This window comes from Lasioglossum baleicum, chromosome 5, assembly GCF_051020765.1.
Source record: "Lasioglossum baleicum chromosome 5, iyLasBale1, whole genome shotgun sequence".
In the NCBI taxonomy this organism is placed as follows: domain Eukaryota; kingdom Metazoa; phylum Arthropoda; class Insecta; order Hymenoptera; family Halictidae; genus Lasioglossum; species Lasioglossum baleicum.
This window is the reverse complement of record NC_134933.1, coordinates 18,811,297-18,829,517: the sequence shown is the minus strand read 5'-3', so window position 1 is coordinate 18,829,517 and position 18,221 is coordinate 18,811,297. Positions and strand designations below refer to the sequence as shown.

General features: G+C 42.1%; 1 protein-coding gene across 3 annotated transcripts in view; it reads left to right on the top strand.

The window, feature by feature from the left end:
• The window catches only part of Gfrl (Glial cell line-derived neurotrophic family receptor-like), a 435,405-nt gene that overhangs the window by 337,394 nt on the left and 79,790 nt on the right, over positions 1-18,221 (top strand). The window contains exons 5-7 of one of the 3 annotated variants that reach the window (XM_076423703.1): positions 261-388; positions 7,537-8,415; positions 10,244-10,411. In XM_076423703.1, the coding sequence (XP_076279818.1) occupies positions 261-388; positions 7,537-8,415; positions 10,244-10,411 (1,175 nt within the window). The remainder of the gene's footprint in view (positions 1-260; positions 389-7,536; positions 8,416-10,243; positions 10,412-18,221) is intronic. The other 2 variants (XM_076423704.1, XM_076423705.1) reach the window with 2 other exon arrangements.

Below are 18,221 nucleotides of genomic sequence, written 5' to 3'. Positions count from 1 at the left end.
TCATTGTTAATTCTTTGTGTCCAATAGTAACTACCTAAAAAATTCAAGTTTGAAAAGAGTTGGCCAAAACTATTTTAGCATTATTTTAAGTCTTGCATGTATAGTGTAGTGAGCAACTGAAAACATTTGAGTTGGAAGTTGAGTTTCATTCCCATGACATTGGAGGAGTTAATCTGATCAAATTTAAGACGATTTTATTGTCTGGATGAAGAAGAGGGAAGATGGTCGGAATTGAAGGTGGAATTGTTTTGTTGTTGCAGAAGTGCCTGCCACGATGCGTGGACGCAATTGCGGCTGTCGCCGATGTTTGGCTGCATCTGTCCGATGAATCAGGCGAAGAAACGTTGCGACAAGATCTTCTCTATGGTGAACCGCAATCCGTGCGTTGGTGAGTATGACCGATCCCGGCCGATTTTAGGATCGATTGAACGTTGTTTTCGCCTTTTCTCTTTTCTCTATGTATACGTTCTCTACACACGCGATACAACTATGTATCTCTCTCTCTATATATATATATACAGACATCCGTATTAACAGCGCCGTTACACACGAGACTGTTTTACGCTTACGACATTCTTTTCGTTCCTTTTTTCGTTCTGAATTGCCCTCAAGCGCCAGAGACACACTTTGCGATCTTGAATGGGAGAACGAGTATATAACATATATAATATATATTGTATACATATATAATATACATATGTATGTGTACATATGTATTCATATATATACATATATATTTTATATTACATATTATATTATGTATAGTATAATATATTGTATATAATATAATATAATATTATTGTGTATTATACACATTATACATATATTATATATATTACATTATGTATAGTGTATATATAATATGTATATTATATATTCGTATACATTATACATATACATATATGTATACATCGTAACGTTGGTTAACCGTATTTTACATAGCGCACCTTGTGGAAGAGGATTTGTTGGTGTTGTGTCAAGTGAATCGTCTGTACTTTTGATCCTTTTGTTCTGTTCTCTTAATTTCTCTGTTTCCGTTTGATTTGATCAGAACGATTTACCGCCGTTCTGCATTTAGCTGATCGTTTCTTCGATCGATGTGTGCGTCCCAATTAGGGAAATCCGCTTGGTTCTGGACCTGACGAATTATTCATTGCTTCGATGGCTGATTAAAATCGATTAAATAGGTGACAAACTGATTCGGGGTATGGTACTCGTTTAACCTTCTGTCTGTGTATGTGGAGTAAATGCATCCCAGCCTGATAAAACCGGAAATAAAAAATTGATGAATGGAAAATCTGTTATCTTTTAAAAATCAATGGAATTTCACAAATACCTATGCAGAGAAATTTTTCTTTACACTTTGCTCGAAAAATGTATAGAGTCCAATTACACCGCTGTACACGGTCAACATTAGAATAGCAGTGCACAGAGAGAAAGTTAAAAACGAACAAGAAGATTACTCAGCATCTATAAATGCATTTACTATATAATTATGAATTTATAATCTATTTTTTCTCACCGCAAAATTCGACTAACATCCTGATCCAGCGAATTTTTTCCCGTTTAGGGGTTCAGGTCGAGAAAATTCGTTTCCGCTCGTATATCGCAAAGTTTTCCGAACTAAAGTAATCGCCATCGCTCAGAAACGCGTCGTAAAGATTAGAGTAGACTCTTTCTGTAAATGATGAACGCGTGCGTAGTATACTTCCGCTTATCGCTTCCGGTTCTTTCGCTCAGCCCGTCGAAGTCGAAGGAACGGGACGAGCCGACTCGACGGAGCAATTACTTATGGCGATATCACGGTGTTTAGGGCCCGTGGAACGATGTTATATGGCCTCCTTCGGATAAGCTCCTTTCTCCTTAATTAACCAAAAGCCACCGGGATCGAGATTTCGATAAGGATTTTATCGCGTGCCAGGCTTGACCTTAATTTTACTGTAATCTCGCCGCCTTAGAGCAACATCTTCCTGCTCGATCGCGCCGGACCAGGTATGTTTAGAGATTCATCCGATCGAGATCGATCGTGACATCGATCGACTTCCATATGTCTTTCAGTCATACTTTGACTGCGCGTTGCTCATGTATCTCGATGCCACAATCTCTTTATTAAACTTCCAACACAATTATTATTACATTCTCTTTACGAGATCGATAAGAGGAGCATTTTTGTAAATCATTCTTACTGTTGCGACAATAGAATGATCGTAACATACAGTCCGACATCCAATTAATCGGTTGATAAACTACCATTGAATAAATTAATCATTGGTTAATCGTTGAACCATTCCCTGAATCTTTTTCGGCGCCACGAAGTATTCAGAACGTTCGAGGATTTCTTATAATGTTTCATGTAGATATATTTTGTTAGAAAGTTTGTTGGTCCAGGATCGAGAGATTTCCGGGTTGCGTGACCGATTTTGGTCCGGTATGGGTGATCGAATTTTGTCGTGCGTCTCGATAGTGCTGGAAATTCCGTGTTGCATTCTGAAGTACCCTAATTGTCCATCGAACATTCAACATAACAGCTTACATTTATATTAAAATAAGCGGCGCTGAGATATGTTCTCTTTTTGAAATTTCACCGACCCATTTCTCTCATAAATCCATAAAATCCGCTACTCATGACAATTCTCAACAAATTCACAAAAATCAGAGACGCAGTACTCAAATACTATTCGAAGCCACTAGAACACTATCAATCGAGAACAATATAAACAGTGTTATCCGACGAGAATGCACCACCCACAATTTCCATCACCGCTCGATTTCGCCCGCACAAGATCACGCACCTGATCGCCTCGGATCACAACGTAGATCGCGTCCAAAGTAAATTTGCAATCGGCGGAGCACGCATGTGCGACGTGCAAGCGTTTGTCACTTGTCTTTCTAGCGTTTCTGCCAGGTAAACGCAGACCGAGCGAACCACCGTGGTCAGTCTGGGATCAAGTTTGTCCGTTTCAGCATCGGCGAGTCGATCGAGAACGAGCAAAAAAGTAGAAATGCAAACAGACGAAACGGCAACACACAGAACCCGCGGTCGCATGAACGTTTCGCAGCTCGAGTTTAGATCGCGTTACCGAAACCACGTGAAACCACGAAAATCGGGCTACGGAAAGAGAAAAACAAATGAAAGAAAAGTTACTATACGTAAAAGAATGAATGAAGCAGAGACAAAAGACACGTAGCCGTTAACCAAACGCATCCACGGAAATTATACTTGAAAGAGAGTAAAACCGAGACAAATGACAGCGAGTTTGCCCGGGATGGAAGAGGAAAAACGATTCCGGACGTGTTCGCGCGAAAAGTTCGCGAATCTGCGAGCCAACGTACGGCAGGGTCATCTGAGACCCGGCCTCGGGATCCTAGGACCTCGAGGAACGTCTGCACGAGCGCACCAGCACCCCCTAAGTACGCATCCCGCTCGAAAAATTTGCGTTCGAAAACAAATCCGCGTGCATAATCGATCGATCGATCGCGATTTTCTCGTAGCTCCCTGTAAAATTTACAACCCTCTGTGCGCCCCTGGATTGATCCGGGGCGAAGGATTTTCCTGGAATCGTGAGAATAAAGGAACACGCGATCTTGAAACTCGCCGATAAAATTTACCATACTTTTTTTCCTTTTCGCCCTTCCGGCTGCTTATTAGTTTTATTGTCGCGCCGCGCCGTTTCCATGCATCATATCGCTGACACGAATCCATCGTCGACTGGAATTATGTTAATGGATCCGTGATCGAGGCTGATGCTCGGATCGAAGCGGCCTCTTAGGAATCGCGACACGATCGCAGAATGGTTGTAATTGGACTGCGGATTTTATGCATTGGCGACGGGAACGAGCCGGTCAAATTCCGCGAACAAGCCTGTTCTAAAATATTTGTCCTAGTTTTCGAAACATTCTTTGAAAAACGCCTGGTATTTTGTATTTATTGTAGGCGATTTTTAATCTGGATAAAAATTGGCAGTCCGATTATGACGAATCGAAATTTGTTTTGAATTTGTTTTATTTCTTTGTTTAATGGTTTTTGGGACGATTTCGAGATTTCGATGCACGCGGATAACAGTTCGAAAGCATTCGAGAGGGAATGCGAGCAGATTATGCACCGCATGTTTTTTCTTGCATGAAAGAGAAGGAGAGAACGAGAGAATGATAGAGAGATATGCTTGTCTCTGTTTTTTTTAGTAGGCCGAGTGGGTCAAGCACGTTTTCTCAGCCTGCATGCGGTTTTCCGTCTTTCTATCTGGGTAATGCGCATGTCTCGTTGATTAACAACCCACTACGACTGTCTACTCTATGCTACTCGATCGTTACTCACTATACTCTATCCTTGGTACCGATCGTCTTCTTGCTGGATCGCGTTGGGATCGATCTCCGATCGATTGCACTTTATCCGGAATTGTTTAATATCGATTGACCTAGTAGCCCTCCATAATTGAATTTTCGGAATTTATGAGGGAAGTGTAAAGTATGGGACACGATACCAGATAGATACGAGAAATGTGTCATTTCAAGATGGTATTTTAAACAGAAGCAAAGGAACATTTATCATTTGTTCTCGTAGAAAATTTTCCGAATTACTCCAGCAATTTTCTCTATTCCCCGTCATCAACTTCCGTCATCCTCCACTTCCAAAAATGTACACTCAATACATGGGTCAAGAGTGACCCGTCCATCATTGTACACGAATCACCTGTGAACCGATTTTTCTATCCCAAAAAGAAAGTATACAGGGTGAAACAAACATCTAACTATATCATCTTAAAGTATTCGTTATTTGTTTGTTAAATGCCGAATACATATATTTTTTACCCCAGAATTGCACATCGAAGAGGATCTATTCAGTATTTAAACGACATCAATTGTTATTTTTTCATAGTTTTTTCAAGGTCATCGATATATTTTATCGGGAAAACTTATTTTTTTTATTCCATCTTGTTAATGACTTACGCATATTTAAATGTATTTTTTCAGCCGCTATAAGATGTAATAAAAAAATAGGTTTTCCCGACAAGAGAATAACGATGACCTTGAAAAAACTATGAAAAAAATAACCGGACAAAAAAGATTTGTTCTTCTATGATATTCCTCCTTCGATACCATTTAAATTGTGCCATAAATATTTTTGTGCCATTAAGAATAAAGGAGATATTTAGGTCGCCTTCCTCAGCTGAGACACCCTGTATAAACAACACGATGTTCCCTGATCAAACACTCTAATGCACTCAGCAGTAGTAAGGAGAATTTTTTCACAAATATCTCGAACATCTCTCGTACACATATCGAGACATTACTGCATTCGCAGATTCGAAGCTCGACTCCGCAGAGACTAATTCCTCCTGCAAACGTCTCGCGAATGCGAAAGTGGCGGCAATCAGCACAACCGTAGGGTGGTCCGGTGTCACGGGTTGTTTTCCTTTTGGGGGGAACGGGGTGGGCTCCAAGGACGGGAACGTGGCGAAACACGATGTGCAAAAAGATCGCGTGGAAGAAGAAGCGGGGGCGCCGGGGGTTAAACGAACCAAGTCGTAATCGGAATTGACGTTCGACCTCGGCAACACGGGACTTCCTTTTGCGCGCTGGCAGCTCCTTGGAAACTCCGTGGCGTAGGAGGAGCACGCCTAAGCAAACGCTATACACGCCCCTTGTCCCCCGGCGCCGCGCCAGCTTCGAAGCCGCTTCAAAGCCGAGGAATGATCCTCGAGCGGAACACGCCCGAGATACGCTCGTCTTTTTGCCAGCCCCGTGAGTTTGATTGGCTCCTCCGGGGACGCTAATGGCCCGCGATACCAGACCTTGTTGCTCGAGTAATTTGCGGAATAATTTCGCTAATGCGCCACTTTCGCGAGCCCCGTCCTACGGAGACCGATACCCGCCGGGCTTTCTTTCGTACGGAGCCGCCACGCTGTTATCGGACCTCGTGGTCGATGATTTTTTACATTGGCAGGGATGTTGTCATGTGTTTTTTGAGATTTTGTAGAATTCTGTGATTGTTGATTTAAATTAATTCTTAACTGATGAAACGGGGATTCCTGACACACCGTAGAAGATTTCACAGAAGTAATAATTCGATTATAGTTATTAGAAACAAAAATTAGAATGATATTCGTCTCGCGTCATATACCAAAATAGATTTCGCTCGCTTGTTTCGAAGAAATTATCGAGAAATTACGATGCCGAGAATAAACTTGATGAACATCAATCTTCATTCATCTCTCATTTCCCTAATTTCACTCGTGCCTTTATGATAACTTGACAGATTATCAAGAAATCAATACAATAAGAGGCTAAGTACTTACGGGAGAGTAGCCTAGTTTCAACCAGTACCTAGGTTGAACCACTGTGTATAATATGAGAAAGAAAAATACTTGACACTTTACCTACCGGAAGCCTATTAATAGGATTTTCAATAATTGTGCTGTACCTCGAGAAAGCATAGAAATTTTCTTTCACATTGCAATCTTAAATGAAACTATTAGATGACGTTATTGAGGGAGACTTGTTAGTTCACAATATGAAAATTGCTGTTGCTATTGAAGATTCCATTAAAAATTATGCAATAATCACCGGTCGGTAATGTGTTAACTAAGGCGGACCCAAACATTATCATTCAAAGATAAACAAGTTAAGTATGATACTAAACATGTTTTTCCATAGTCGAACTCTTTGAAACAACAGTTAGAACCTTCCTCTTGCTCCTACAATCAAAATTATTCAGAGAACTCGAGAAATATCAGTTCAGAGACTTGGTGCACCCTGGGACCGATTAACTCTTCGGGTCTAGAGATTTTGATACTCACACACGTGATCGGCAGAGTATTTTCCCCTAACCATCAACTATATCATCGCACCCTAAACCACCCTTACGCTCGATGTATTCACTATGAGAAACCGCTCATCTGGTCACAAGCCAAATACCATAAAGCGAAAGAAGAAAGGAAATCAATCATACCCTCGAGCAACCATATCCTCGCACCCACACATCTCATACAATCAGTAACGTTACTATCGCCAACCACCATTGTTACATACATCGGAGCAATAAAAAGCAAAAAGGAAGAAACGAGAATCAACCCTATCCAGCAACCATATCACCCCACCCCAAGCTACCCTTCCATACCACACAACTATCACCACCACCGTTTACAAGTCAGAAACTACAAAACCAAAAAGGTAGAAAAGAAAACAACGTATCCTCTAATCCACTCGTACGCTCCACATACTCGGTAGCATTTAACTATATCACCATCCACCACTGTACATAAGCCAACCAGCAAACAAAGAAGAAATGAGAAACAACCCTACCCAGCAACCCATACCCTAAGCTACCCGTACATCCCACACAACTATCACCACCAGCATATCTCACCAACCACCACCACCACCACCGTGTACAAGCTAAAAACCACAAAGCCAAAAGAAAGTAATAAAGAGAGAAAAAAACAAGCACGAACCACGTTGAACCCGTGCACGTCTACCGATTCGATCACGCACCCCACTCACCCCGTTCTCGTCCGCGTCTTTGCTTCTCTGTTGCAGAGTTCCTGCCCTCCTCGACCTCCGTAGACCTGTCGGGCACGGACTCAGCCCTGTATCCGTTCGACCCGCAGCAGGAGAGCTACCAGGGGATCTGGTTACCGCCGACCAGTATGTACCCCTATTTTCTGTTCCCCGGGGCCGCGCGAACCTCGTACTACGACCACGAGAGCACGTACGACGTCCAGGATCCGGGGCAGAGGCCTCATCACGGGCATCGTCATCATCACGGCCATCATCAGGAAGCACCGGAGTTGCCTGGCAGGCCCGGTGTCCTCGTGGTCGACGCGTACGATCCTCGTGCCGATTACGAGAACCGGCAGAAAGATACGGATGAACGGTCGATGGAGGGACCTGGCAGCTTCTATGATCGCGGCTCATCTTCTTCTTCTTCCTCTTTCTCTTCTTCTTCTTCTTCTTCTTCCTCTTCATCTTCTTCTTCTTCCACGTTGTCCAAGCATGATCGTGCCTCCAGCACAGTGCACCTGCAGCCAAGGCACTCCCAAAGCGAGCATGACCATCACCAGCACTACTACCAGCACCACCCTGCACCACCCGCACCACCGTCCGTTGCAACGTCGTCTTCTTCTTCGTCGTCGTCTTCGTCCTCGTCCTCGTCGTCGTCGTTGTCATCGTTGTCGTCGTCGTCGCCCCCGAGTTATCTACCGGCTCGTCCAACGCCTACCGTGGACGAGACGAAACGAATCGAGAGACCGGACCTGGTGCACCGGAAGAAATTCGCACCAAGGCCCACCTACGAGCACCGGGCGATCTTCGATCGCGCCGACGACGACCTCGATGACCGTGAATTCAAGATCGGCGCGCTGCCAGTCGACCGGCTCTTCGATCTCCGAGAGGCCTTCGAAGGGTTCGTCGACCAAGGTTCGTACACCGGTGTCAAGGTGCGCCAGACACCATCGATCGTCGCACACGCAGACCGACGGATCACGAAATAGCAGGTCGTCACCGCCATATTTTATATCACACGCTCTCCGACCATCTTCTATATAAATAAAAATCAAATGCTGTTCGTTGGTAAGCGCATCACTTGAGAACGGCTGGACCGATTTGGCTAATTCTTTTTTTAAAATGTTCGTATTAGTCCGAGCTAGGTTATAGGATAAGAAAAATTGCAAAAAGTATCACAGAAAAATGGAAAATTCGGGAAAAACTAAAAGTGCTTTTAGTATTTCGATGAAAAAAGCTACTCAATTGCTAACGAAATTCCAGCAGCGTATTACCTTTTAGAGGCTTTGCTTAATTCATCGCGAACCTCGAGACACGAGAAATTATATAAAAATCGTGTACTATGCTAAAGCAGAACTAGATGAAACGAAAATACAAATTCTCTCAAGTTATTCTCGTGATGAATTTGAAAACTCAATCGATCACGAGCTCCGGGACACAAAAAAGTGAAATAGAAATCATACACTGTACTAAAAGGAGACTCGACAAAATTGATATAAAATTCGAAGTTTCCTTGAACTATTCTCCTCACGAATTTGCAAGAAATCGAATAACAAACTTTGCTCAATCCATCACGAACCTCCAAGACGCAAAAAAGTGAAATGAAAATTATAAAGCCGTCCCGAAGCAAGAGTCGCAGAATCGATATAAGATAGACACGAGCAATTATGCTGAGTTCGGCATCGACGGCTTGCTGTTTCGGAAGCTGCGCACGCCAGGAGCCAGAGGAGGCGCAGCAAGTTGCCCCTAAAACAAAGTTCGCCGCTCGATACTTCGGAGGAACTTTTTTATCGGCGACTTGCTGGTACGTCCGCCGGTTTCGGGGGACCGATTAGCGGCGCTCAACTGTTGATCAACGGGAAACTCGGGGCAGCGAATCACAACCCCGCGCCCCGCCCCCCGAAGAAGCAGGAGGAGGAGGGGAAATCGGGGGGTTGTTCGTCGGTTTTCGACGGACAGTTAGGCGATTTCGATTGTTTCGGTAATTTCGCGGTCTCGCGAAACATCGGGCCGCGTCGCGATCTCGCGAGCTCGTGGAAATAGATCTTAATGTTTCAGGCGATCTTTCACTGTTCCGTCTTTGGGCGACATTGCTCATCTCGGGGACAAGTTCCAACTTTCGTCGACCAAAAATGTTCGACTACAGTGCCATAGCTTTGGTCAGACAGAGTCTTCATTTTGTATTTCATTATAGCGATTCTTATCAGTGTCGGAAGAACGTTATTTTTCATGTACAAAATATTAATTTACTCTTTTACTGTAAACTTTACTCTTATTTAATAAGTATTCCTTATAAACAGGTGCAATTTTCCCATTGTTTCGAACGCATTATTCACGAATGCATTAAATTAAATTGAATGTCGGTAAAAGTAATGAACATCATTAGTTAGGAAATAAAAACAGCACAAGAAACAAAAATCGTTCTTTATCTTCACGTACCGACTCAGTTAAAAGTGGTTTTAAAAATCGTTTCAGAAATGCGAAATGGATGATTTATTCATTGAAGTTTAATACAGTGCGTTCTAGTTCACGAAGAGCTATTAATTAAATTTAATGAACTCGCTGATTAGAAGGGAACCGTGGACCCTACTCGAAGTGGCCAAGGGGTAGTCTAATTGTTTCCGAGATGACGGTCAATTTCGCTCGGAGATTCATATCGATTTCAACCATTTTTATCCCGCGTGTCCGATTGAGACGCGGGTGTCGTTTCCCTCCATGCTCCGTTACGCTTGCTCGTTTACAGTGAAGGTCATCTCGCACCCGGACAACTCGACCAGCTTCGAGGTGATCGAGTCGCAGCTGGAGAACCCCCTGATCGACAGTAACCACAAGGATCTACTGAGGATGAAGCAAGTTCCCGTCCCTGACGGCCATCACCACAAAAAGCACCATAAGACAGACGATCATGATCGTAAGTACCTGTCATCGATCCCGCTTTATCTTACCGTCGAACGAAAATCATTCCAGAATTGATCGATCAACTATCCCCTCTAGATTCTCATCGAAGACAAAAAAATGTATAATAGATCATTATGAGATTTGTTGCGCGATAGCCTGAACAGTTAATTGGCCCATCGATCAAACTATAGAATCAACCCTTTAGATTCTCATTGAAGACATTATAAAAAAAAAAACGTAGATCATTATGAAATTGGTTGTGCGATAGTCTAAAGAATTAATTGGTCCATCAATCATCCTATAGAATCAGCCCTGTAGATTCTCATGGAAGAAATTGTAAATAAATATATATAGATTGTTGTTCAATTTGTCCAGCGATGGTTTAAAGGGATAATTGATACATCCATCAAATTATAGAATATGACTTGTTAAATGAAATATTTAATGTTATTCGTTGAGTGAAAACCTAAAGGCTTAATTGGACGATCGATCAAATTACGGAACATAATTTGTCGAACGAAATATTGAATGTGTTGGACGAAAGTTTAACATGAAAATACAATGACTGTGTTAATCTTGAAACAATGTTAATAGATATTGAAAAATGAATTGGGCTCGGATGTATCACTAGCTAACGTCATATGAATTGTGTAGAATTTCTAGCATTTTCCAAAATATTTGCTAATCTTAACCGTGTACAGGGGGGTAATTGAACGCCATGCAATTTTGGAGCAAAATGAGAGAAAAACTTTGTTTGCTTAAGTATTTGTGAAATTTTATTGATTTTCTAACGATAAATATACATAAATAATCTGAAACATATCACGATAGCACATTCCTAGAAAATTTTTGGAAATTTTCTATTCGTCAACTTTTTATTTCCGTTTCTGTCAGCCTGAGGTGCGTTTGCGCCCCATACACAGAGAGATGGTTTAACAGGGACAACGTAAACAAAATCCAACTGCTGCGAAGAAGCCAAACACCGGAACAGATAAAGAAAACGAACTCAAAGAGATTCAAACAATTCGACCCACGTAAAATCGTGAAATTCTGTTTCCACCCACCGTGTCTCGTCAACTATAGCGTTCGGAAGGCTTCGACGACGTTTCCCGCCTCCGTGAAGCATCTCAGCGCGAGTCTCATGTATTAATTCATATTTCCACGGGTCAAAGTAGCTTCTAATTGGACTACGGCCCGGGAGAGACCACGTGTCTGTCCTGCGAGGCAGGATTTCCGTCGTGTTATCAACGATTTATTCCGATGGAGAAAACGGGTATCGAAATCCGTGCGAAAAGTTGCCGCCGCGCGATTAAACTTCGCGGATACGCCGCCGGGAGAAATAATACGCGCAGATACGAGCAGGAACAGGAAATTAGGGTACTCGGGGCCGAAATTAAATTAAACTTTCGCCGCGATAAGTCGCGGACCCCACGGAGGAGACGCGATACCGAGCGCGCGACCACGATCGATTTACCCGCGGAACTTCTCGCTCGGACCGGAACGAGAAAAATTTACGAGCTGCAACGACTCTTGCCCCGGCAAGAGTAATTTAAATGGGGCCACGAATTCGCTGGATAACTTCGTAGCTAGGCTGCGTCACGGTCCCTACAGTTCCTGGGTCTTGAATTTTGCTCTGAAAATGTCCTGGACAATTTTTTGGAGGTCTAATTGTGATTGGATCCAGTTCTACAATCTTTTTATGCGTCTCGCAATTTTTATGTAGCCCTTAATAATTAACTACAGGCCCTAGAATTTTTGTATACGTCCCACAATTTACCTGTCAGTCACACAATTTTTCTAGTGGCTCCACAATTTTGTCGTAGTTGATGGTACCGTTGAATTTCGCATGGGGTGTGGATCAAGATAAGACAATTCCATGAAAAGTGAACGGTGTTATTGTTGACCGCAGCGGGGATAATAAGTTACCGCGAAACGAATACATATTTTCCCGCAGCTCCCTGTAACTCATGCAGCTTGATGGATGCGCGAGCTTCTACGCGTTAACAGGTACAGAACCGTGGTCAGCATAATTCTAGCCGGGCCGGTAAATATGCGCTACTTTAGCGGTTGTAAATTCCTCCTGGACAGCGCGTTCAGCTGGTCGGCATCGCGGAAAATACGTGCGCGCGAGTTTTCCGTCGTGTTCGACGATTAAAACTGTCTGCTCGACTATTTCGAACCCTTCAGGACCGAGTTGATTTAGTACTTTTTTCCCGGAACGATGATTGTTTCGTTTTAAAAAAAAATTGTTCGGAATTATCGACCCTGATGGTCCTACAATATCCCGTATGAACTCCTATCAATGGTTTCCGGACAACACGAACAGATAAATCAACAGATTAGAATCAGTAGAATATCCTTTATGGTGTCGGACTTCGTTAACAGGCGGCAAGAGTTCAGAATAACGTATACAGACTCGCAATATTTTTATTCGGGCTAGTAACAAAAATTCTGAAATATATGTTTTCTTGATTCTTACAAGTTATACAGGGTGTCACCTAAGACAAGCCGCCTAAATGACTTCTACATTTTTTGAGATAGAATGAAATGTCTCAGACGAAAGTTGTTTGGTTTCGAGGGGCCCATTACTTGGTATAACTTTTTTCAGGTGAAAGTGCTTAGGAGATTAGAAGGTCAACCTAGTTTTTTTATGTTTCTATGTTTGTAGCCCTCCACGACACAATTTCAACGATGTAATCATTCGAAGTTATTCATGGTGATAAACGTAAAAGAAGGATGAAAAATATAAATTCACTGCTTTACCTAATGGGATATTCTTAGCTTTTTTACGTTTCTAACCTTAAATGACTTTGAATGACTGTCTCGTTAAAATTGTGTCGGGAAGGGCCACAAACGTAGGAGTTTAGAAATATGTGGTTCCATTTTTTAAGAAACTAGGTTGTCCTTCAAATCTCCTAAGCACCTTCAACTGAAAAAAGTTATGAACGCCAAGTAATGGGCTCCTCGAAACCAATTCCAATCTCAAAAAATGTAGGAGTTATTCAGATGACTTGTCTTAGGTGACTCACCCTGAAAACATGTTGAAAATTTCGTCATCATTTATGACACTGGCTGTGTATTATTTTCAAACCCCGCTCCTAGCGTACTGGTGCAGTTCAGCGACAATAATTCCCGCTCGATTTCACCTGTCGAATTTCGCGAGCGGCTCGTACAGAGGGTTCCCAGTCACGAAGCAAATTACACTGATTCCGGACCTCCGGCGATGTTTAATCGCCTCGAAACGAGAGCATACGTGCCGCAGGATATCGACGGGGGACGGTCCCGGAAAGATGAGCGAGAAAAATCGTCCTACGGAAAGACGGATGTGGGATCCGTGGGACAGGAAGGCGTAGACCCCTCGGCGCAGCAGTGCGAACTATAACGCATCGAGAATTGATTGCGTCCGGATCGGGCGGCGAGTAATTATCCTTGGTTATCCTTTAATCCGGCGATTACCCGCGTATCGATGTTCCGTCCGGTGATTGATTCGAGCGAAACGGATTCGCACGGTTCGCCGGGCATCGTCGGCCGATCGTGTTCGGCTATCCATCGGACCGTTCGGAAGAAAGGCGGATGACTGATTTTTCTGATCGATGGCAACACCGTTCGCAATCCATTACTTCAACTAGTTTATAATTCTTGTCGGTCACCCACTAAGAATCTTCGTCTTCTAACGTTCATTAAATCCGCGGCGACTAAAACGCTCGGTTTCCTGTTATTTATTTGCGATTAACCGATTGTATTTCAATCCCTCGCACAGTCGTCCAAGTGGTCGACCTAGCTGTTCATTTGGTACACAATGACTTGTCTCATGTCGTAATTTAACGCATCTACATTACTTTCTAAATGGTTAGCAATGCCGAAAATGTCGATGTTAATGAAATTTTATTAACCACTAGAGGGGAGTTGTTGCTCGCTCTCTTCGCGAGCTTCGCGAGTAGGGTTGTTCAAACAGACGTCGATAATGTAAATTTCTATGGAAATATTGATTAAAAGCTACGACGTTCGTTTTTTGTTGTATTGAAATATGATTCTAAAAGCACTTTTAGTTTTTCCCGAATTTTCCATTTTCCCGTGATACTTTTCCGATTTTTCTTATCCTATAACCTAGTTCGGACTAATACGAACATTTTGAAAAAAGAATTAGCCAAATCGGTCCAGAAAAATGACTCCGGCACAGCACTCTGAGGGTTAAGGGCCTTGGAGCACGTTTTCCTGTTATCCGATCCAGCTCTTGAATTATTCGGAACAATGCTGGGGGGTGCCGTAAACGAAATTTTGAATAAAGTTTGCGTCAAGTATACCGTGTCAAGTATCAGGTGTACAAGAATACCGTGTTGAGCGTTAATAGGTGGCAAGAAGGCGTGAAACTTGTACAGATGGGCGAGTTTAGGATAATTCCGGGTCTGTTTTTTGGTGTATCCGAATGGAAAGCAGTTTCGCCTGGGAAAAAGGAATCCGTTGGAACGTGGAGATGCGTTCTTGGCTCGAGATCCTCGCAGCGTGCGAGGGCGAAACGAGCTTCCGGTCCCGGCAGCCCGCTCCGGCGAAATTGAATATATGAATGGGAAATTCCAGCTTGTCCGGGGCCCGTCGAGAGTTCGACTCTCGAACCCGGAGAAAATAGCGACTCGTTAGGTTGCCGGGGACCGGTCCGCCGCGCCGCGCCGTCGAAACGGGCGAATAAGCGGCCGAACGGATTTTAATTAGAGACACGACAAGTGGAGGGAAATGCGCGCTCGTTCCGCAATGATGAAAGACGGCTTGATTACACCTAAGCGCCCCGGAAATCACCGGATCGACGAAAGCGAAGACGAGCAAAGCGGAATCGTCGAAGAAATCGCGACGATCATTCGTGTTGTCAACTATTATTTGGGGCCTGTGTGTGCAAAGTAGGTGTGAGGTGCCATCAAAGGGGTGGTGTCTTTTAACAAATTTTTAATCTATTTCTTCTGGGTACCGTTGGAGGTCAACTATCTTTCTATAAATGCGCGTGGTACTATTAAGTTTTACCATTGAGTTTTTCAAAAGTATTGTATTTTTCCCTTTTGTTAATCAGTTGAATTGAAAGAGATTTTCTTTTCATGTCTTACGAGAGGATAGAGTTTTATACAATAGTGTAACTATATTGCTGAAATATATGCCGGAAGCATGTTAATAATTTTATTTGGAAAGCTTTGTCAAATTTCCCGCGAACGACATTTTGATGGATCTACTTATTTAAATAAATAAGCTAAATTGGTGTAGACAGTCCGCACTAAAGAAAGTGCGAAAGTTCCACTGTGTAAAGAACGAAAATTGGGATTCGTCGGAGTTTGCTTTAGCTGTTAATAGTTAAATATAGAAGCGGAGCTTCGCGCATCCCACATTTAATCTCTTTATCTCATTTATTTATGCATCGTTTATTCTCACCTTATTAATGTCTTACTCACCTCCGTTTAATTAGCGCAGCTTTCGTTTTTCTACGTATATATCAATTGTCAATTCTTTCTCTCACTTCGTCCTTTTGTTGTTACCGAACCGCAGGTTTCCATGCATAATAAAATGTCTTCACCGTTGTTCATTTATGTGAGAAAGAGATTAACTTTGATATACAATTCCTTTAATGGAAAACCGTATAAAAATGAACAGGCGAGGAAATACATATATACATTATTCATCGGTAGACTGGGGATCTTTGTGCATAATAAAATATTTCTGTATCAAAATGAAGTCTTTTTTGCTTGAACTGCAAAACATAGCAATCGACTGTAATATTCTTTCTGTTTTTAACAATTTCGATAAGTCGAAAACAATATATTAGTATTTGTAAATTCTTTCAATTTTGCAAGTGTTAAACATTTCATCTATTAATATTTCTCATCATTATCATTAATCACGCATAAAATCCGCAGTCTATCGATCAAATCAAATGAATAGCGCTTAATTTCCGTGGAAAGAAGCCAATGACAGAATAAACTGTATCAAAAACAATACAGAATCTCATTCTGTTTAAAATGCAAGTTTCCGTTTCAATCTTTGTAAATCGTCTTTTGACGTCTCGCAAACGATCCGAACCGTTAATTCCAGCGTCGCCTTATTCTAATCGGTCAATTTGTATTCTAATAACCCGGAGGCCGCGCTAATTACTCAGGCTCAGCGACAAGCGGATTTAACAATTTCCCCGGTTGATGAATGAACGGGGCAAAAACGGTTCCGCGTATATTTTTTCACGCGGTTTACCCTCTCGACGCGGTGGCACACGGTGATTTAACTTGCTATTCTAGCTGGCGAAATTATTTTTCCTTCCACTGTTTGTTGTGGCGATTTACTCTTGTTCTCTTGTGTAAATATTCAAAAAGATTGAACGCCAATTCCGTGAGCCTTTCAATATTTTGGAAATTGTCGCTTGAAACAGTTTCTCCATATTTTTCAACTGTTTTCGTCTATCTGAGGAACAATTACAATTATTACATGTGTATAACTAACATAGATCTACAGAACGTATATTTTAAATTTTCATTAAGGGCCCAAATAGAACAGTTTTAAAAAGTGCCTTTCTCATTTTTGCATGTAACCTTGTAAATTATAATTTTTGGAAAATCTTGTTTGCACATCATTTCGTAAACCAATGCTTCTAATTGATTATAAAAACTCAGGTCGTTTTGTACAATTATAAAAAAGTTATTCATAATAAAATATATGCATAATAAATTTATATACAAAATAAATAAAAATATATACATACTGTTCATTTTTAGTGGCCAGTATGTTTAGTGGTTGAACAAATGTCCTGCGTTCCCCGCTGGCCCTTGGCCCCAGCGGGCCAACGGAGGTCGAGGGGCAACAGAGATGGACTCGACGTAGGCGCAAAATCGTTGCTCGTCATCGGCGGTGTTAAACAAACGGGTCACCGTAATTATAACTGAACCCGGCACGCGCATCTAGGCCCGGGCATGCGCCCACCTGTCCTCGCACCTGCGAGAACCACATTCGAGAGTTTGCCTCGTCAAAAGTGCGCCCCTATCGATTTCGGATACACACACAGAGAGAGAGAAAGAGAGAGAGAGCGATTCTCCTGACGTGACGACTTGAAATTTTATGCGGTCAATAATTTACGAGTAATTTCGTTTCAAACAAAAATTGTATCGGTGTCGAGGGGGTCACGTGACGGAGTAATTCATTTTTTACTAGGTCGTTTTTATCGAGCGTATGAAAGTCAGCTTCAGTTTGTCAAATGTTTATACGGTCAATAATTTACGAGCAGGTTCGCTTCGCAAATTGCATCGGTGTCGTGGGAAAGGAGGGTTCGTGATACAGTAATTCCTTTTTTACTGTTCCTCTTTTTTATTGAGATTTTATTAGGTTGTTGCATATGAAATGCCCGACTTTTAGCAATCACATTAAACAAATGCAATTTTTTACCCAATGTATTCTATCTACAAAAATTTCAAGTTTCTTGATTTTATTACGGTAAAAATAAGATATTATGGCCATTCGCCTCTTGCCATTTACGAGATTGTTATCTTCATTTTGTAGTTCATATTTACCATCAACGATTAGCAAGTTAATTAATCGCCACACATTTTGACCAAAAATCACATAAAAGTTATTTTTCCAGACATATATCAGGAATTCCATCGAATGCTGCACCTGCAAGAGAGCTACGCACTACGAACTACGCCTGCAAGTTATTTCACATGCAAACATTGTGAAAGCGAATCAGACGATTAAGTCGGTTATTATTGAGCGAACAGTGTTTTGTTTTTACTTCATTTATGCGGCAAAACTTTTATTTGCCGAAAACATTGTCTTTAGAAAATTGGCTATAACTTTTTATCCGT